The 21,371-nt window shown below is 37.9% G+C and overlaps 1 protein-coding gene across 1 annotated transcript; it reads right to left on the minus strand.

Moving 5' to 3' along the window:
* Nucleotides 1-533: 533 nt before the first annotated feature.
* LOC120422713 (monocarboxylate transporter 3-like) lies at nt 534-9,992 on the minus strand. Its single transcript, XM_039586237.2, has 6 exons — nt 9,118-9,992; nt 2,984-3,247; nt 1,573-2,920; nt 1,321-1,500; nt 1,129-1,254; nt 534-1,063 (listed from the first exon to the last, which is right to left on the minus strand). Exons 2-6 carry the CDS (start codon nt 3,245-3,247, stop codon nt 912-914), a joined length of 2,070 nt encoding a protein of 689 aa, XP_039442171.1. The 5' UTR covers nt 9,118-9,992; the 3' UTR covers nt 534-911.
* Between the last annotated feature and the right edge of the window lie 11,379 nt (nt 9,993-21,371).

Genomic DNA, 21,371 nt, shown 5'->3' on the forward strand with positions numbered 1-21,371 from the left:
AATGCATGTATGCAAAACTATTGCATATTCAAAACTAAAACTTGATTGTAATACGTAGACCATAAAAGTGTAATGTTTGTAACGAAAGCGAAAAGCACTTGTTTGGTATTACGAAATCTCATTTTAATATTTTGATTTTGCCGTTACAATGTTTCAAGAAAGCCGTTGTATAAAATGCACTTCTAAATTTGCACATAAAATAGCACCGCACAGCATGGTGTTCTCAGTTGAAATCATCATTGATTATTATTACTCAAGATTCTTTTTTATTTTATTTCTCAAGCAACAGGCCAAATTATACGCATTAAGAATACATCTTGCAATGCTTTTGTTTAAATCATGATGTATTAATGGATTATATATTAAAGATAATTAAAAAATTATCAGTGTTAAAAAAATGACCTTTCCGAATTAAGTACGAATTAGTTTTTTTTTATAATTTGAAGTGTTTTCTTGTACAAAGAAGTTTTATGCTTGAAATACTTAAAGGGGATGTCATTTCAAAAGGCATAATAAAATGAATAATCAATGAATAATTTCATCTGAGCCATTTCATTTATCGTAACAGATTTTCGATTCATTCACTGCCATTTTACACGTAGCAATCCCGTAATGTGGGAAGTTTCTTATGTACATGGGACAATCATGAGCAGAACGGCAGTTTCCCTGCTTAAAAATATTGATTCGAATTATATTCTAATCTATACGACAGTCTACTCACATTTCAAGTGGGTTCTTAGTATATTGTTTTAAGGAAGTTTTCCAACATTTATGCTAAGGCACTGAGGTTTTCAATCTTAATCAATGTTTAGTATGGAACTCAACAGTATTTTCCCATGCGTCTTGGGCTTGCATGTTCAGTAAGTACTTCGGACACTCATTGGTTGTCTTTTCGGTGTACAGACAACGCTCTACGCTGGGACGACTTTTTTATTCGTGGCACGTTTCTTTTCCCACTTGTTGACCATGTTCAATGGGTAGCACAGAACCGCTGAAATGGTGATGAGAGCTCCGCTGATGTAAAACGACACATCGTAGCTTCCCGTGAGGTCGGTGAAAAATCCTAAGGGAATGTGGGATGAAGTTTAGTTGATACTTGGGGTATCGAATGTTTGGTTAACACATTACCTGCAATTGGCGCGCCAATAGCTGCCGCCAGTCCTTGGAACAGACATAGAATACCGAATGCATTTGTTAGTTTCTCCAGACCCATCAAGTCAACAACAAGAATTGAACGCAGTGCCGAGAAGCATGCTGAAAAATAAAAGTGGGGTTGTGATTTTTGAAACTTTTCAAACTTACAACAATTATTAAACTTACCAATGGCAAGTCCAAATATGGCCGCATACGTGAATTGGTATGCTTCGGTGATGTAAAGACCACTCGCCATCGTGGCAAGTCCACCCATGGTGATGGCCACGTTGTTGAGATGAAGCGCGTTAACACTTTTGAAAGAACTCAGGAAGCCACAAACGATCCTAGCAATTGTGTTGGAAATACCTGGAATCGTGAAAAAATGTTAGGATAAATATTTGTTCCTTGAATAATTGCAACATTTTAAAATAGGCTTACCAATAGCAGAGACAATATAAAGAGCTACGTTTGAGTCCATTCCTCCGGAGGTGGCCCGCTGGGAGATGTACATAAACGGAACGAAAAAGCCCATCATCGTGAAGAAACCACTCACTGCCAGCAGCATAAACGAGGGTGACTTTAGCAGGGTCATGTCCAACATGGTGGCCAGCGTGCGTCGCACGGCTTCCGGGCAGATTTTGCATGACTGATCCTCGGCTTCCTCGACATCGGTGTGAGTTGGTAGTCGGGTAACAGACATGTGATAGCCCAGGGACGTAGTCGACTGGTACTGTGGAATACGAACGAGGGATCCGGTGAAGAAGATGTCATCTCGATACATTGGCCGTGTGCCGTCTGTCAGAGTACCACGTCGGCTACCTTGCCGCGATCCAGCTTCATTTGGCCTTCGGCCGGATACTGTGTGACTTCGCTGTCTTGCGCCTGGTGCAGAAGTTGGAACAACTAGAGTCGTTTTCTGTTCTCCGGTGAGCAGAGTTCCATTTTCGGTTTCTTCTTCTTCTGCCTCTCCGACAGTGTTGAGCTCGTGGTGAGGAATTGGGAACCGAGGAGCGTGGATGGTGTCTTCCGGTGTCATCTGGCCAGCCAGACGCTTCTGAATTTTGGACAGTTGTTCCAATTTTTTGGTAGTGGTTTGAATATTTTCGTGAGTAAGTAACCCTGATTGGTTCGATGGTCTACGCTCGAGATTGTGACCACTGCCTCGGAATACTTCAGCAGCTGTTGGATATTGCGTGTTTGGACTCGCACCCATCCACGTGTTGTGAGAGCTGTTTGGCACTGAGTAGGCAAAACGTCCTTCTGGCAACGGTCTGGTGTAGACGACAGGAAGTCCATCTCCCAAAAGTGATCCCTTTTCAGCCGGAGTATCTTCATCCTTAGTCAACGTAACGGTGATTGGCTGAATAGGTCTGAATATGCATCCAAATAGAGCACACAGCAAAATAATGGCAGCTTGCACCAGAAGAGCTCCTCTCCAGCCGAATTGAGCGATCAACATCGAACTCAACGGAGCAAACACAAAAGTACCAACACCCGATCCACAGAGAGCAATTCCGGTTGCCAATGCGCGCCACTTCTCAAAGTAATATCCCACAGTGATTACGGACGGAACATAGATAAAACAGAATCCTATTCCACCGATGACACCATAGGTAACATACAGGAAACCCAGACTTTGTGCATAATACGACAGAACAAATCCAATGGATGCGATAACGGCACCGATAATGGTTACCGGACGAAATCCCCAACGATTCGCCAATGCGCTAACGAAAGGTCCAGTCAGCAAATAAAAACCACTTAGAAGAGAACTAACCAGTGCAACCTGGAAAATAAAAATAAGGTCGTATTAAACTCAAACTCACACCCCTATTAATCTATAACCTACCTCTGCTTTACCAACGCCAAAATCTAACCGGATGGGATCTTGGAACATTCCGGCGCTGAACACGATACCATCAACCACGGTATTGCACAGAAAAGATGCTATCATCACTAGCCATCCCCAGCCTCCGTCCGGAGGAACGACAACAGAGGTCGTCGGTGGTTCCGCATTCTTGGCCTGTTTGTTATCGCCATTCTGTACCTTTTTGGTGCCATTCTCCCCGTCCGGCTGCTTCGTGGACATCTCTATCGCGTTTTGTGGAGCCATCTGCAAGGTGAAGGAATGGGTGTGTGTGATCAGAATAGCGTAACCGACAATGCCACCTGAATTTGGAGATAAAAGGAGCTTGTCAACCCAACACATTTGCGCCTTTGGCGGCGTGTTTAACTATTTCATCATTACATGCTTGCTAATTTCGTTTCCAAGAAGCGGTACATATATGGTTGGCAAAATTTTAAATGTTACACGATAATGGACTTTCTATGCAAGAGCAATTTTAAAGCCTTTACTGGGAGTACAGTTAGTCTGTTGATACTAATCTATGAAATAATTCGTAGATCTTGTAAAAATTTGGCCTATTAAGCAATATATATTAAGAAAGATACTTAGCCGAAATGACAATAATTCTATTTTTAATGACTTGTAACATTTTTACTGAAGAAGGACCAAAAAATGTGGTACCGAGTTGACAATTCCAGCAACTTGATCGGTACTGAGCGAATGATTTTTGATTTTATTCCGAAAACAGTCGGGTTCTAACTCAGGTTTATGTTAAAATTTGGACCTGATCAGAAGTTATCAAACATATTTTTTAATAAAGAAATCTTTTTATAATTTTAATTGAAAAATTTGTTGATGGATTTCTCCCAAAAAATTGCACTCCTGGAACTATTTCTTATATTTTGACATTCATTGTTTTCAATAGCGGATAATCACCTGTGTAGTCTTATGTAATTTCTTAAGACACCGTCTGCATTGAATTACAAGAGGCTAATGTAGAAAACAAAAAAAAACTGCCGGTAAAACCGGCCACGTCTGAAAGTCAAGGCCAAACGATTGGGTTTAATGTACGAGCTCGTTACCGTAATGGGGAGTTTGCACTAGACAAACATGATTTGAATTTAGCGTGTTTTGGCAATAGCATGCGATTTAACGTTTCTTTCAATACTTACATTGTAGGGTTAGGTTTATATTCTGTAGGAATTTAAAATGCATCATATCAATCGAGGCTTACGGTTATTGTGTTCTGTTTCGTTGGCACACGCATGAACCTTTTCAGACTTAATCTTGGTTGGTTGATTTTGTAACTCCAGTGTAAACAGCTTATTGCTGTATCATCAGATTGTGTGGCTGTTCTTCTCGGGTCATGACGTCAAATGAGTTTTTTTCCGTTTTGACGAGTAATAATAACGCTTGTTATTGAAGAAAGGTTCGATACTGAAAGAATGTTCGCTTTGACCATTAAGTGTAGATATTTAAAGGGTTGTAGGAGCCAGCGATGATGGAATTTGAAACCCTTTAACGATTTTTAAAGTAATATTTTATGTAAAACCTAGTTATTGTTGTGTTGAAATTTAGACTGCAACAACTCAGTAAAAATTATTTCGTTTTTAATTTGCCCTATAAACAATCAAACCATTCCAGTTTATTCTCAGGGTAATGGAGACGCATGGTATAGCGTAGCTTGAGTCGGTGGAGTAGGGCCATTTTGAGGACCCGGAGTCAGAATCAGAGTCTTCAAATTCTTAGATGTTGAAGTTGGAGTCAGATTCGCCAAATCTACAAAGGGCGGAGTCCGCTAATTTTCAACAACTTTGAGAGTTGTTTTTGGAGTCGGAATCGCTGCACCTCTAGAAGCCGGATTCGGAGTCGATTGAAAATAAACCCGACTCCATAGCTCTGTTTTGTTCGTACTCATCAATTGAACTTATACTTTCATAGGATTCAAATGAAATTGGGAAGCAAGAACCATTTTTGCTGAAAAAAATTGTAATCACATTTTCGATTTTGCACTTTCGAAACTACTTGTAGATACTTAAAACTTTGGATACTTCTTAACTAAGAGTGTAAACTTTCGATTTAAAAAATAGTGCACATGCTTATTTTTGGGATTTGGCTCAGTACGCACACCGGAACAAGTCTGCGAATGCTCACAAAAAATATTAACGCGCCCATCAAGGCGTTAAATTAGTTGTTTATTGCGTTTTAATTGTATACCTTATAAATCAGCTATCAAATGCAGTACAAAGGACACTTTCAAAAGTAAGAAATTGTCGTCTGCAAACGATGTCGACCGGATTTATTTCTTTTTAGCACAGCATAAAAGGCAACTTGTTCTCAAGGCAATCGAAATTTTTTAACAAGCCGATTCTTAATACAACCAATCAAGGATGAAGGATGTGGGAAGTGAAACGAACGTCGCTCATTGCGTTGTGTTGTGTTGTATTCGAGTAGTGTCCGGAAAAGTGACCAACCTGCCGCCAAAATGAACGACTCACGGCTCGCCGTTTCGGTAGAATTGAAACCACCTCCGTTGTTTTGTTGACCGCTGATGTTGTTTGTGCGCTGCTGAAGCGACGAAACAACTCTCACGTGCCCGAGATTTTTTCGGTCATGCCGTGGCGCGTCTTACGGTGGCTGTATGTTGGTTTGATGGGCGCCGGTGTGGTCAGCCGCTGCGTCACATATCCAACTTTTTGACGGGTTTACCGTACCCCCAGAACAATTTTGGGCCAACCCAATCTTATCGCACTTGCCTCTGATAGGATTGCAGTGCTGCTGATAAACGGAAAGATAAACAAATACACGCTCCCAAAATTGTATCTTTCAATTATACACCCGTTTTAAGGCCCCAACTCTGGGCACAAATTATTAAACAAACAGAAGGCACACGTGCGAGCGAAGGAGAGATGTTTATTTGTTCACTTATCAAGGCAACATTAGATTTATGTATTCAAATTGTTCTGACGTAGATTTGACACCTTTTGCACAAAAAAATCTTCAAACTGCAAATCGCACGAAATCCTTGAAACATAATGGAATGCAAAATAAGAGCTCGAAACGACAATTCAAAGTGATTTCTAATGACGGAAGCGTAACTTTAATGGACCGACCGCAGGGGAGTCACGACGGTGCGTCACCCTTGGAAATCCTTCCGGATTTGTTTCGAATATTTTTAAGCTTGCATGTTGATCAGCGTATATCACTAAACCAAAGAACAAAACAAAAAAATATGGTAAATCAGTTGAACCAAACTGCGCTGACCCTAGATTTGATCGACTGCATGGCCAATCTAACGTCAGTGGGCAGGCAAAATCTCGCGAATTAATTAACCTTTGAGTCCGTGATTCTCTCTAATAAAATAAATAAAAAAGACAAAAAACTAAACCGAGATATAATTGTTTTATACACTTGCTGGGATATCGTAAGAAAGACGAAACACAGCTATTACATATTATCTTCTATCTTTTAACATTTGTGAGTCCGCAACTTACAACCAAGATTTTAAGAGATTGGCAAATTTTTAGGAAATTTCAGTTACATAAATAATATCTATTAAAGGGCGAGTCCACGAACATAGCATACTCCTTTGTTAGGGATGTCGTTTGGACCCAACAAAATGAAGGGTGAAGCATTCCATTTGGTCAAATGGTCAAACCTAAAGAAAATGTTCATTTAAAACCCTTTAAAAAATGAATGCCCAAAAAAAATCTCCAATTCACATTTATTGAAAATCTGGTCTAAATTCATTTTGCTGCATTTTTTAAGCCCTTTAAGATACTTTCGAATTTTGAAATGCACTTAGTTTAAAATTTTTGAAGTTTTCAGCCGTTTAAGGTGTATTCACATTATACCGCATTCGCAGCCGCAGCCGCATCCGCACAAAATTTGACAGTACGGACGCACAGTGCGGACGCGATTTCTCCAATGCATTTCAAATGTTCCCATTCACACTGTTCCGCATCCGTATACGGATCCGCACTGCGGATACGGATGCGGAACAGTGTGAATGGCTGCATATGAAATGCAATGGAGAAATCGCGTCCGCACTGTGCGTCCGTACTGTCAAATTTTGTGCGGATGCGGCTGCGGCTGCGGATGCGGTATAATGTGAATACACCTTTAGTGTGTGTGTGTTTTTTTTTCAGCGTTATTCCACTTGGCCGTCGACGAGAAAGCGTCGCCTACCTCTTAAACAACTTTTTGCAATTCTGTCGTGAAACTACTCACTTTTCCTGTCATTCTTGAACAACAAAATAGCCTACTTTTCTGTACCAAAAATAACAGAATCGAATAGCAACACTTTTCAAAATAAATGCTGAAAAGTTCTACTTTTCAGCACTCAAATGGGTGCTGAAATGTTGAACTTTTCAGCACTTGTTTCGAAAAGTAACAATTTTCATAAAAATTTTGATTTAAACGTTTTATTGATAAAATACATGAAAATTTGACTTAAAATTTCACTCAGTGTGTGTTTTTTTGGAATTGCAAAAAATGTTGTATGGAACTCGTTGCAAAACTAGATTTTTTCAGCACTCTTCGTATTTATCCAACTCGGTGAACCTCGTTGGATAAATGTACGACTCGTGCTGAAAAAATCCTCTTTTTGCAACTTGTTGCATAAACTACTATTTTAAAATCAGAATTCCCTTTTGCTGCCCGCTTCAATAATTTTAAAATAGAACATAGGGCTTTTCCTACAGCAATCCAAGTCGAGCTTCTCATTCCCATTGGCCAATCAGAATTAATTGATTTGAACTAATGTAAATTTCCAAAACTAATGTAAATTTCCAATGATTCTAATGGGAATATACATCATTTATCATGATACCTTTTGGTACATGATAAATAATGTTAATTTAAAGGAATATTTTTTTTTGTGTATACTGCGAGATCGAGATCAAAAGATCCAATAAAAAGAAATATTTAATGTTTCGAAGAGTTAAAAACTATCTACATTAAATTAAAAAAAAAGTTTAAAAATTTAAATTACGACTCACAGTTTTTAATTTGAATGAAAAAATGTTTTAAAAAGCAAAAGACACCTGTCGAATTGTTTTTCAATCACATTTGATTATTAACACCTAAACTACCAAGCTCTTGAAAAAGGGGGAATTTGTATGGAAAATCCTCTTTTTCTTGAGCTTTAGAGTTTAGGTGTTGATGCAGAAAAAAATAATTTTAGATTGTTTCCAGCTGATTGGACTTCTGTTTCCATTAAAATTCTTAATTTAAAAAAAAATGTTTATCCCTTGATTATTGAAAACATTAAAAAATATTTGCACGGCCTTATTTAAAATTCAACTTTTTAATAAAACAAACCTAAAAAAATCTAACAAATTCTGACGAATTTACAATGCATTTTTTTATTTGATGATGTTTAATAAAATGCTAAAATCCAAAAAATTATTCATTCAAACCCTTAACAATTTTGAAAGAGTGGCTTATGTTTGAAAGAATGTAAAATATAAAAAAAAAACTACATTTTTTCAAAGATCTGCTCAGTTATGAAAAAATACAATGTAATTAAAAATGTTTGGTAGAAGCAATTGAACAATCCAGAATTTTTATTTAAAACAAAAAAAATAGTTTTGCCTTTCTGCTTTCTTCTAATGTTTGTTTTACGTCGAAATCAGAATAACCTATTTTCAAGGGATTACACAACACAAATAAGCTTCAAATTGCATTTAGATTTCAATTTTAACTAACAATTCTGTTTAACCAATCACTTGCCCTGTTAGCAGGTTCTCACTGCTGCACACAAATTAAACGATTAATTGATCCCCACTGATCTTCAATTGCCCTATAATACAGACTGGCCAAAGAGCGTGCGAGGGTTTAATTTGATTACTACTGGACCGAGCGATACATCACGAAAATGATAGAGCCAACTAAACTAAACCAAATTGTAAAAGGTTCAAATTTTCTGATTTATCGCTTTATTGCTTTCCCAAAAGAGGCCATTATTGCCGAATTAGTGCCAAGTCTAACCTCGGAACTGGTGTTGGGTTGAGTCTCGTGTCCGAAGTCAAGTGCGTGGGCAAAAGATGAGTGAAAGAAATCCACCCAACGAAGGAGTGAACAGAGAAAATGTGTGTTGGCAAACAAGCGTTAGTATAATTCCATGCATAAATTACCTTTCAGTCTCTTTACGCTTCCACCGAAACCCGGTGTCAACCAGTGTGTGGCCAAGCTGTGCTCTCTGAATCGGATTATCCAATTGATGGTTTTGAAGGGTGTATTTTTTGTGAATGGAGCTTTTGAGTTGTGCGTATTAGGCGCACATGTGGCTGAGCCGGCGCCTTTGATGACGATGACGATGACGATTTTGATCTGGCGCGTATTTTGTTTCGCTGGAACTTTCACACGTCACTTAGTTCCGACACGCTTTTTTAATACTGCGCCCGTCGTTTCGAAGGTTGTTCGAGCACTGAGGCAAAAAATATGCTAATTTACAAGCTCCAAAACGTGTTGCGCAAAGCACTCCGCTAAAGCCACCTAATCCATTCACTTAATTTCCGATTCTTTTTTGGCGCACAGCACAGAATGATCATGAGTGCACGTTAAAACGAAACACCCTCGGTTGCACTTGGCAAGCTTTTTTCGGGAATCTCATTAACTCGAAGCAACTTTAAATGTTCTCTTCCATTCACTATCGCGAGGAAACGCAACTCGCACAACGTGTAGATAAAATAAACGCACACTCAAAAAACAACGAAAAAAAAAAACCACTACAAGATAGCACACACCTCTAACCCGAAATTTCACAACAGCCAAAATTCGTAAAAGCTGTTCCAATAGGAACCGGCGTCCTCGTCGTCGTTTTTGGTCTGCTTCGCCGAAAGAAGTAGTAAAGTCAATAAAAGGTAAAAAAAAAGTTAAACTGACTAAGAAATGCGCGCGCGAGGTCCAAAACTAAAAACGAGCCCACGACACCACCGAACGAACGACGTTCCTGGGCGACTATCAAAGCATAACTGAACTCCGACGGGTTCGTACGGACGAATATTCTAAAAATAAGTTTCGAAAAATATGTTCAACATCGCGCAACAACACATTCACAGTGCCACGAAGAAACCACGATCGGAAACCCGAAGGCACAGTGAAAAAAACACGCGTCCAAGACCGGAGTTGGAAGGTTGATAAGATTTTCGTTACGGCTGATAACGGTCGTGACGGTTCAGCTGGCGGGAATATTTGATTGCATTTCTTCAAAGTAAGTAAAAAATTGGTTGCGCAACTGTTTTTGTTGCAAACTTGTTATTGATTTTCTGTCTGTGTATAGCGCATCGAGAAGTAAATTAATAATGGGGTTCCTAAAGCCATTTTTCTTATATATATTTAAACAGTTTTTTGGCATCCTATAAATTCAAACCAATGTCTTTTAAGGAATTGTGATACATTTTAGACGATAGCTGAGAATTAATAAAATTTGTTTAATATCAGATCTGCTTTCTCATTCTAACAAAGTTATTGTGCCGTGCGACTTATAGTTGGTTTTTAAAAATCTACCGCTCGATGAAAGCTAACATATTTCGCAGGGATAGCGATATTTCGAACTCGATTTTTGTTTGCATCAGGACACTGTTTTGAGGAGTTCGTCATTTTTGAAACAATTTTTTCACTAGGCCTAGAAAGCCTTATACAATAGATTTTCTTGAATAAACTATCCTGAAACAAGTTTGATCAAATAGCGCCGAATGCGAGGGGGAGTTGTTGATATATATTAGGGTGTTTCAGCCAAACAAAAAAGTTCTCAGATTACGGCAAACCGAGGTTCCCCTTGTAGAGGGTACCCATAGGGACTCTCATGCCAAATATCAGCCCATTTGGTTGAGAATTGGTCTGTCCCCAGCGGTTTAAAGTTTACATGGAAATTACTATGGGATTATATATATATATTGCCATTTTTAGTAAATAATATCCAATGTTGTTGTTGTTAGTTCGTTTATGTACCGCAGCTTTACCCAAAGCAGTAATTCGAAACCCATAATTTAAACTGGTTTAATCAAGGGTTTAATCATATTTCCAAATTTAAAAATCAGAAATCAGGCTTAAAAGGGTGGTGGAAAATGAAGTATGAAGCGTCCTATTTGATCAAATTTCAATGTAGTTATCGTCATTTTAGTGAAAAAATTGTACAATTCAAAACTAAAAAATCAACTCGCTGAACTCTAGATATTTTGGGGGCCATTTGCCAAAGAATGCGAAAAGATTCGCCCACTTTGGAGAATGTAACAGAATTCACAAATTCAAGCTCTGCTGGCAGCACTTGCTGCTACTGCAGAAATGACTACTGTCGACGTCGCGAAGCAAACTGATATTTAGTGCTGCCGAGAAATTGAAAAGAAAGTAGGCGATTTGAGGAGTGGTTTCATAAATGCTGTACCATTGTTCAGAGTGGACGCGAGGACGGAACTCCTTATTCAATGAAATTACAACAAAATTTTACAAAGTGTCGAATATTTATAATATTAAATCCCACTACAGAACCCTATCGATCCTCGTGAGGTTGAGCGCCTTTCGCATAAGAAAACACGCATGTGTGTTGAGTGTGTGCTGTGTTGTGGCTAAAAAAGACGAAACATGTTGCTCTTTTTATTTGTTCGCTTTTGGGTTCGAGGATCGTCGTGTGTTGTATATAATGGAACTTGGCCGACTCTTCGGAAGAATGTCGCTACCTTTTTCCTTGCTTTTGGCAATGGAGAAAGGATGTGCGATTGTATGAAATAAGGACTTGGGTTCGTAGACAAAACACTTTTGGATCCAACATGAAAACTAAGCAAATGAATGAGATGATGTTATGTTTGAAAATTTACAATCATCTTTGATTTAACCAATCAAAAAAACATTCATCGTCAGGGATAATTGAACACAACAATTAGCTAAAGCCACATATTTTTTGATTCTGGTAACTATTTGCTTTCAAACCTGAAATGTCATGAGTTTAGTGTTCGAAAGATCTTATGATTAAGCCCAATTGTTTGATTAATAAAAACTTTACAAAAAGTGAGCAAGACCTCGTTCTCCAATAGGTGGATAAGGGTGCGTTTTTTTTTGTTGCTTCTTGCAGATCGCATCGTGGCGGGATAAACTTAAAAGCGAGTGATCGAATTCGGCTTCGCTCCTTGCACAAACACACACAGTTTGCCGGACCACGCCACGCCGGTTCGAGAGTGCTCTCTATCTTCGAGGAACGATCAGTCAATGGCAAGCAGTTCTCGATTTCGTTTGGGGTATCTTTTGCAAAATGTTTTTCTTTCCGATTTTTGGTCGATTTTAAGCCTCCGTAAAATGTCGTACAAGTCGCGTGGGTTTTGAGATTGGAAACGAGCTTTTCGTCGAGTTTGTAACTTTCCACTGGATTTCGTTGCCCGCGATCGGCGATGAAAATTCAGTTTTTCAGTTTCTTGGTGGATTACGACGTGCGGATGCGTGCCAACGCCGGCTTTTTGGTGTTCTTATCATTAGCTTAAGTTTTATTGTCCTCACGAAGAATAAATTCAGGCTGTTGAGCGTTATCAGAGCGGCTACTCATTATTTTATGATTGAGTGTCTTCGCTGTGATTCGCGATTTGAGGTAAACGTTTTATTGGGCAATAAGGTAACAATTTTGGACAATGGACTCGATGTTCAGATTCTGATCTATCGTCATAATGCTATCACCAAGACAAACAGACGATACGCGTATTTAAAGATGAACCCCGAGTCTGGCTTTCATTGAAAACATGCCGTTACCGATAAGTACAGAGGCATGGTTTGACAGAGTCCCGATTTTTGCTTCCTCTATTTTATTGACTTTCCGATTAGCTTATCAACCAAAGGTCAGCAAGGCCTCCCAACAGTTATCGCGCCAAAACAGCTGAAATGTAATTGTCAGTAATCCTCATCCAGTGGAAGATTACTCTGGTGAATTTCGCTCCCGTGGTGGCACATTGAATTAAACTGTGCGCTAAAGTGACTTTCCTTTCCCTTACTGATGGGGGGTGACGCTGTTTGCATGGGTTGCATCGTTTTGAACTTTTTCTGCGAGGTCTGCCAAGGTGGATGCACCGAGAATGTTAAAGAATGTCGCTTTTTAAAAATAGCTCACGCAACGTGATGGATGAGTTCCGCTTGGATTTGATAACCTGCGTTGATTGTGTAACTAAGCGGAAGAGTATTCTTGATGTAACTTGTTCTCGATGATTGTGGAATGAAAAAAACCGGGTTTCATGAAAAATAAGAGCAGAGTCCAGCTTTAATAACAAGTTAAAAAATTAAAAAAAAATTGAAATTAAATAAACAAAAAAATGCATATGCTAAACATCCCAACCCAAGTAACATTTTTCCAGGAGTTCTACAAGAGCTCTTCAAGATAGCTACAGCATAGCAGTTTGGACCGCGGTAGGATAAAATTCTCTTCAAGTACTCTTCCAAACTCCTAAAGAAGTTTTGAAGAGAATTTTATAATACCGCGGTTCAAACTGCTATGCTGTAGCTATATTGAAGAGCTCTTGTAGAACTCCTGGAAAAAAATGTTACTTGGGATAGGAGTGAAGTTTCAATATTCAAAAATTCCTAAAGAACTGAGGATAGTCGGATTTTTGACAAAAAAATGTCGTTTTTTTTGCTTTTGACATAAAATTCGAACCCTGCGACCTCATTGCACAGTGTTCGGAATGGCAAAATTAGGTGAAATAAATTGATAAATCCTTTATTTGACGTCCTAGCCAAATGGTGTTTTGCGAAGAGTTGTTGTACTTGGTAAGGGCTATCTTTTAAAGTTATTGACATAAAGGGTGACGACCTTCCAGGGTGTCAACCAAAAACTAACTTTGTTGAATGACGTTGTAGGGTTTTGGTGTCTTCGGAAAAGTTGTAAAGGAGAAAATATCATGAATGTTTGTCGAAGGTGCCAAATTTGTAGCTCTTAATCTACTCGAGATGTACGCAATTTTTGCAAAAATGGACAAAAAAAAACATTTTTTTTTGTGATAACTCAAAATGTTAGCATTTTAGCGGCCTACTATGTTGTGAAGAACTGTTTATGACATAAAGTTACATATCTTTGCCGAAGACAGCAAAATGTCAAGTACAACAACACTTCCCAAGACACTATTTGACTAGGACGTCAAATAAAGCAGTTATCAATTTATTCCACTTTATATTGCCATTCCGTACACTGAGGCATTGTTCTTAAATTTTGATTCTACGCACAAAAATCGGCCTAAAAGTTTTTAGTTTTTGGCCTAGTATGAAAAACGATGACAATATTTTTTGGGATTCTTAGTTTTCAGTAAAAGTTATCTTCTGTTGGGGTCAAAATATGGCCCTCCTGTAATTTCCAGCGAAACCAGTGCAGATTTGGCAGTTTTGGAGATCAAACTAGCGCATTTTGGGGTACAATTAGTGATTTAATATCGAAAATATTTTTTTTAACTGTAACTTTGTTTTACAATATCCAAAACCGCACAAATTTCGCTGTAACCTCTACCAGGGCCATATACCAGCGTATATGCTTCTGAAGTAATTGAATTAAGCTTCATTTAAAAGATCAAGTTCTACATGAAAACATGTGTACTTTTTTAGGGTTACATGAGGATACATGTTTGCTCTTTACCGACAATCACTGACATTCGTGTGCAGTTTGATTAATCAACATGCGCAATCAAAATTTTATAATACTAGGATTGAATCATCAACTTCACTTGTTTGTTGTTTATAGGGAAAGAGGGGGTAATATGCAACCCCTTTAAAGAGAATCAAGATTTCTCCTTTGAAGGCTAACATAGAACGTTTTTCACTAACTATCATCAACAATTTGATTAAAAAAACAGGCCACAAGAGCCAACATAAATATTTTGTAGAAGCGTTGTAAAAAACAATGAATCAAACAAAAAAAAAACAATAAGAGCGAGTTATATTATTTGGTCTGTAATCAAAAGCAGGAATAATATTTTTTAGATAATTTCTATTGCCAAATTAGGCGTTGATTTTTTTTAAAGTTCATAAATTTCAAAAACAAAGCAATATTAAAATAATTAAAATAAAAAAAAGGTTTATTTACATCTCTTCACCAACCCTATCACCTTCAGGTGTAAAAAATACTTCTCGTGCCACAGATGTGAAATCCTACACTGAGTGAGTAATCCTAGTTTAAACCAACCCGTGCAGCTACCGATCTCCGCCGTGTGCTTGCTGATGATGATGAATTAATCAACAATATAGTAAAACACGCGCTACTGCTTGATAGTGGTAGCGCATTAAAACCCCTACAGACTCTTCAAATTCGAATTCCTGAACGGTGCCACCGCCTGACATCCAGACAAGAACTCAAAATAGAAAAATGATAGATTTGCCGAAATTGCTGCTTCGTTCCATTCAATACATGCTGTGAGTGTTGTGCCAAACTCTTATTGACTCTGCCACAGAAGCACTTTGTGTATCTCTTTTTTTTGTTGTCGGACGGACATCCCATTGAGAGAATGGTTATAATGTAATGGGAAATGATTTGCTCGTTTCCTTTTTACCACTCGTACCTTCTTGGAATTTGGGTACATTCTTGCCCATGTTTTCAGTGCAAACATCTTCAAAGCCGGTTATGGAAGTTTGCACAACTGTTAGTGGTAGTCCATCGGTTGAATCGATATCGATAGTTTAAAAAGGATCACACAGTTTTATGGTGCCATAACTGTAAAACAAAAAAAAATCCCTTATCATCTGTCTTGGAGTCCCAGATATAACTTTCAAATTGGTCTATTTTATATGAAAAGTTGTAATAAACGTAAAATACACTAAAATCATTCCAGGTATGACTAGAAAAAACTAAACATCATGTCGAGACGACACTTCCTAAGCAATTCTCATAGTAATCATCATCTCGCGTCGTTGCTAGTTGGTGGCAAAAGTTGAGTGACCGTAAAGGCGTCTAGGTTCCCTGTATAGGATCAACTCTGAAATACATGAACTTGCCCTGGTCGATCGATTAGCGGAATATGTATAGAGTGCGAAATCGAACAAATTTCAACACTTTCGGCGTTCCTATGTGTATAGGTATGGCCATCATCAGCACCCGACAGTGACTTGAAAAAAGTAAGACGCAATAGCCATTTCGTTATGAGAAAACGATCGAGAAGGGTAACTTCATTTGCAAAAATTTGGCAGGGTAGGATGTTGGATGAATGAAACTTAAGGGAATTTGTGAACACTGGAAATGAATGAAGGAGCACGAAAAATATCGATACATATTTTGGGTCCCACATAAAACAACTTAAGTAAACCTGTTTAGCAAACAAAGTGTTTAAATAGTGTTTTTTTAAATAAGCAAAAAATATGTTTTATGCAGCATAATAAAAAAAATCAAATTATTCGCTCTACAGCATTGTCTTGACGTTCTCGATTGCGAGATTCCTACTCGAAACTAGGTGTCCGAAGGTTTGGTTGTTGAGGCAACTGCAAACTTCTTTTTACACCTTAGCTTCCATCCACCCCGGGATTCGAACTGACGACCTTTGGATTGTTAGTCCAAATGCCTACCAGCGACTCCACCGAGGCAGGACCCAGGGAGACGACTCCTATACCTGGATTGAGCTAGGTCGTTAGCTCTCTAGGTTAGACCGGGGCCAAAATTTACTTCCCCATCCGATGGAAGGCGTGGTCAGATAAATCTCGTCTCGAAAAATGCCACCGGGACCGTCTGGGATCAAACCCAAGCCGACTGGGTGTGAGGCAACCACGCTTACCCCTACACCACGGTTCCCGGCTTAATATAAAGCTGTTTTCTTGTTTCCCTGATCACAAAAGGCTTTTGGACATATTCTAGTAACTTGAATAGTTTGTCAAGTTTGATTTGCATACGTTTTAAATAGAGCTTTGTGAAACTTTGCCAAGTTAAAACTAGTTTTTCTTTACCATACTTAATGTGTTTAAAGAGAAACTGAGCCTTTTGGCAGAAGAAAAAATCCATGTTTCAGCAAAATAATTGACAATAAACACCCCTGATAAACACAACTGAGTAGATAAAATCATCAATTATCTTTTCTGTTTGTTTTTTTTTTTTTTTGTCAGAAACAAATTAAACAACCTCTAAAATTATTGTTTTGTTACATTCTTTTCTACGCAGCTAAAATTTTGATATAATGTTTTAATACAATTTATTTGGTTCACCAAAAGAGTTAATTTTCAGAAAATTCGCAGTTTAATCGAAATCAGCACCAATAAAGTCATGGAACTAGACTGTACCAAAAGGCGCGCGGCTGCTCTTAGCATCAAAAAATATTCAGACCGTCAAGTGATAACGCTCGTCCATCAAGTAGCAACAATCGCGCGACACGTCAGGAGAATCCTTTGCACTGGCGTCTGAATAAATAGACGTAAGCGTTGTTTTTAAGCGGAGACTAATCTCCCTGTTGGTAACACAACCCAATTGTGCTGCTCTACTTCACGGGTATGTTTAAATTTCGTCATAAACATTAATTTCACTCATAAATATTATAATCAAAAGGGCTCATTCTAACAAATGGTTTTAACATCATCAAAAGAAATCAAAAGTTTTTTTAGGCTTAAAAATTACAAAAAAAAAGTACTAGATAGCTGATACAGCCAAGTTTGTTAGAATTCAAAACTGCTCAACTTTAAACACGAACAAGCTTTAAATGCCTCAACGAACAAACGCGTGTACACCAGCTATACAGTTGCATACTTGAAGGCGGATTATTTTAGAAAGAAGTTTTTGGCCAAAAATTACCTCACGATTTTTTTTGAATCGAATAATAGCATCATTGGTGCGCTGGAAGTGGGGACGCGAAATCGTGATTATGCAGGTTAATTTGTGTGTGTGCTTTTGTGTCGCTGTTCGTTAGGGGTGAGTGATTGTGGTAATCGAATAATAGCATGACTTATGGAATTATTTGTGTCTTGAGCGTAATTTTCGTTGAGTAATTGGTGTTTTTGTGATTTTTTTTGTGATCTTAATTAATTGTTTTGTGATTTTCAAAGCCCTATATCATCGTTAATCGGAAGGCACGGCGTCGGGTAAATTGTGTATAATTTTTGAATAAGGTTTTTTTTATCGTGAAAAAGCCATTTCTATATAATGATCGAAAGACGCACTGACATTTTGGATTAATTAATAGTGGAGTGAAATAATTGTGTGTGAGTGACTTTGTGTGTTAATCAAAAAAACCTTCCCATAGCATCGTTGCTCGGAAGGCTCGCCGACGGGTCTGTTATGAAAGTCCTCCCCATAGCTTCGTAGCTCGGGAGGCATCGAAAAGCCAATACCTTATCCTACTAACCCAAAAAAAAATAATAATCACGTGATGCTTGAAGGAGATGCTGTGGGTTCAACGGTCTCAAGCGGTATCAACAAGTATATAGCGAAAAACTATGTGCTTGATGAGTCTGCAACTTCAACTATCGGACTAACATTCCTCCCTTTCGTTGAACTGCAGGCTTCTTGGGAGGGCGCCGGTATTGACTAATAAAGTAGGGATCTTCAGAGGTTAAACAGTGAACGGATGGTTGGCTCCCACTGATCATTTTTGATTCATTGTTTAACTTCAGCTGATCTGTCAATAACGGAGTAGCAGCTCATTGGCAGTCAACCATGCTCATGCTCATGCTCAAATCACCTCACGATTTTTTTATTCTTTATTATAGAGTTTTTCAGCCGGAGGCTGGTTCAACAACCTCACGAATAATCAACTTCCTAATATTCGTGTTGGAATTGCTCGAAAAGTACCCAAATGTTTGAAAATCTCTACTTCAAACATTGTAGCATGTCAGTACGATTGCCTCGAACAAGAAACACTGTTGGATTACATAGGGGAGAGTGGGGAGACTTGATCCCAAGCCTGTATCTCGTCAGTATGTGGGTAAAACAATTAGCTTGGTTCTAGAAAGTTGTGCGAAATTGACTTAAACTCATTGTAGAAAACAGAGAAAAAAATAGATTGAGCTACACACATTTTTCTTAAAAGTAATGTAAAAAACCTCCAAGAGATCTTTTTTCTTTATTTTAATATGTATAGAATACACTAAAAATTTACCCAAAAAAAAAATTTACATGAATTGTTTCATAAACTTATCAACTAGGAAGCCCTCACTAGCGTGGCTCACGGATATATGAAAAAGACAAAAGTGTTCAATTTCGAACGCCTCAACCGGAATTTTGTAGCAATATGGCCCCAGAACATAGCCTGAAATTTTGAGCGCATTTGGTTAAGGTTTAGAACTTTCACCATTGACCTGAAGTTATAAGAAAATTTCAATAAATTTAATTTATTTATTTTCAACTTTTCTTCGAGTATATTTTCCTATGCCCTATGAATTTTTCTCAAAGTAGTGGTTTCTTATAGGTTTCGATCCGGGGAACAACTTTGTAGAACATCACAAAGCGCTAGGAATTAATCCCGGAAAGATACAGGCAAATTTTTAGAGCACGTTAAAAAAAAATTCCTAGCTCCAAAAAATATCCTGTATCTTTTCAGGATCAATTCCTAGCGCTTTGCGATGTTCTACAAAGTTGTTCCCCGGATCAAAACCTATAAGAAACTTGAGAATAAGAAAATTTGATTGGGTTTTGGGAAACTTTATCTAAGAAGAGGTTAAAAGTGAAAATTTCCCATAGTAAATCTTTAAAAGTTCCATACTAACTTCAGGTCAATGGTGGAAGTACTAAACCTTAACCAAATGCGCTCAAAATTTCAGGCTATGTTCTGGGGCCATATTGCTACAAAAATCCGGTCGAGGCGTTTGGAATTGAACACTTTTGTCTTTTTCATATATCCGTGAGCCACGCTAGCCCTCACGCATTTAACGTTAAATTTATTGTCATACTATTTTTACAACCAATTTTTTAAAAAAGTGCGTTTAGGGAGACTTGATCCCTGCATTTTTACAGTCGCTGGAATCAGCCTCAAGATTAATTAATTGGGCTGGGTTTTCGTACATAGTTTCCTTTAGTATAATTGTACATAACTTACTGCAGTTTGAACAATTTTTCAAAAGTTTTGTAAACAAAAATTACCAGCTTTTATAAACATGCTCAATTTTGGTCTAAAAAATAATATTTTAAGTTAATTAACATTTTAAATACTGAACTTGTTATATTTTCAACACAAACGTATAGGTTTTATATGAAATTCCTGTTACTTATAGAAAATTAAAAGTTTGGATGAATAAGAAACATTTTGCTTAAGGTTTCTTCAAAATATTTAAAGGGGGATCAAGTTACCCCTAACGTTTTGAATATGCCGCTTTAAAATATTTTTTTTTAACGCTTGGCATGATGCGAAGAGTTCATCTGATGAGTACCCTTATCAGCCAAAAATAGTTGAATGTTTAAGCTACCAATTCATGCATTCATGTGGTAATTTTAATATTGAGTTTTAAGCGGACTCGAGTTGGAGGTTGAAAATTTTGCACAAGGATGTAAACCGAAGACTTTTTGTGGATATTCAGGGACTTGTTCCGGTGGGCGTACTGAGCCCATATCCCAAATAGAGTAGTACGGGGCAAAGGTGTGCACCAGCCTTTTAGATACTTAATTCTGGAGCAACATTTGAAAGGGGCGGTACGACATTGCTCTTAAGGCCTTTCGTCCCATTTAAACACGTGTAATGAAAGGCCGTAAGATGTCGTACCGCCCCTTTCAAATGTTGCTCCAGAATTTCAAACTACAAAGCTCATGTGTATTTGGGACTTGACTTTGGGTCAATTTTATTTTTTTACTAAAATAAAGTGAAAAAATTGAAGCTTGTGAAAGTAATTGGGAAAAGTCACTTTTGGGTCGTTTCGATCTAATATTTGAATTTTACAAAATATGTTTTACCTGAGGTTCACGAAATCGTTGAAACCATTTAACTAGTGTTTAGCCTAGCCAATTACCTAGCTTACCGTTGAAGAATTTTTGAAATTCCTCTTCTTATTATTATTTAACATCCCTGAAAAGAATTGGTACGCACTAAAATTTCCATACATTTTTGCATGAAAAAAATTCAAACACATTGGATAACTTTTATTTCTGATAAATTTGATTCAAAACCACACAAAAATAGTATTTCTGCCAAAATCGGACCAAAAAATATAACTTATGCGAAAATAGAAACTTATCTTGCCAGGCATAGTATTATCCTTGGCAAGATATTTTAATATTCTGCGGTTCTAGAGAGCGTCAGTCTGGCGCAAAGTGTGGCGATCTGTTCTGAACTGTTGGTTGGCTGCGACTACATATAAAGCGCTCTCTGATAAGGGCAACGCATTTTACGATCACGTGTCACTTCAGGATACCAAAAACCAGCATGCCATCCCGAGCATGCTTTGCTTATTTTAGATTGTTTGTAACCTCGTGACTTATTTAGGTATGCATGTTGATCGGACATGCCAACAATTGCGCCTGCTAAGGGAC

Source organism: Culex pipiens, chromosome 3, assembly GCF_016801865.2.
Source record: "Culex pipiens pallens isolate TS chromosome 3, TS_CPP_V2, whole genome shotgun sequence".
Taxonomy (NCBI): Eukaryota; Metazoa; Arthropoda; class Insecta; order Diptera; family Culicidae; genus Culex; species Culex pipiens.

Excerpts from the sequence above, each read along its gene's own strand:
- LOC120422713 (XM_039586237.2), bottom strand. The coding sequence starts at position 3,247 with ATGGCTCCACAAAACGCGATAGAGATGTCCACGAAGCAGCCGGACGGG. Across the intron at positions 1,501-1,572 it reads TTATATTGTCTCTGCTATTG|GTATTTCCAACACAATTGCT; the intron begins GTAAGCCTATTT and ends TCACGATTCCAG. Across the intron at positions 1,064-1,128 it reads TATTGGCGCGCCAATTGCAG|GATTTTTCACCGACCTCACG; the intron begins GTAATGTGTTAA and ends ACATTCCCTTAG.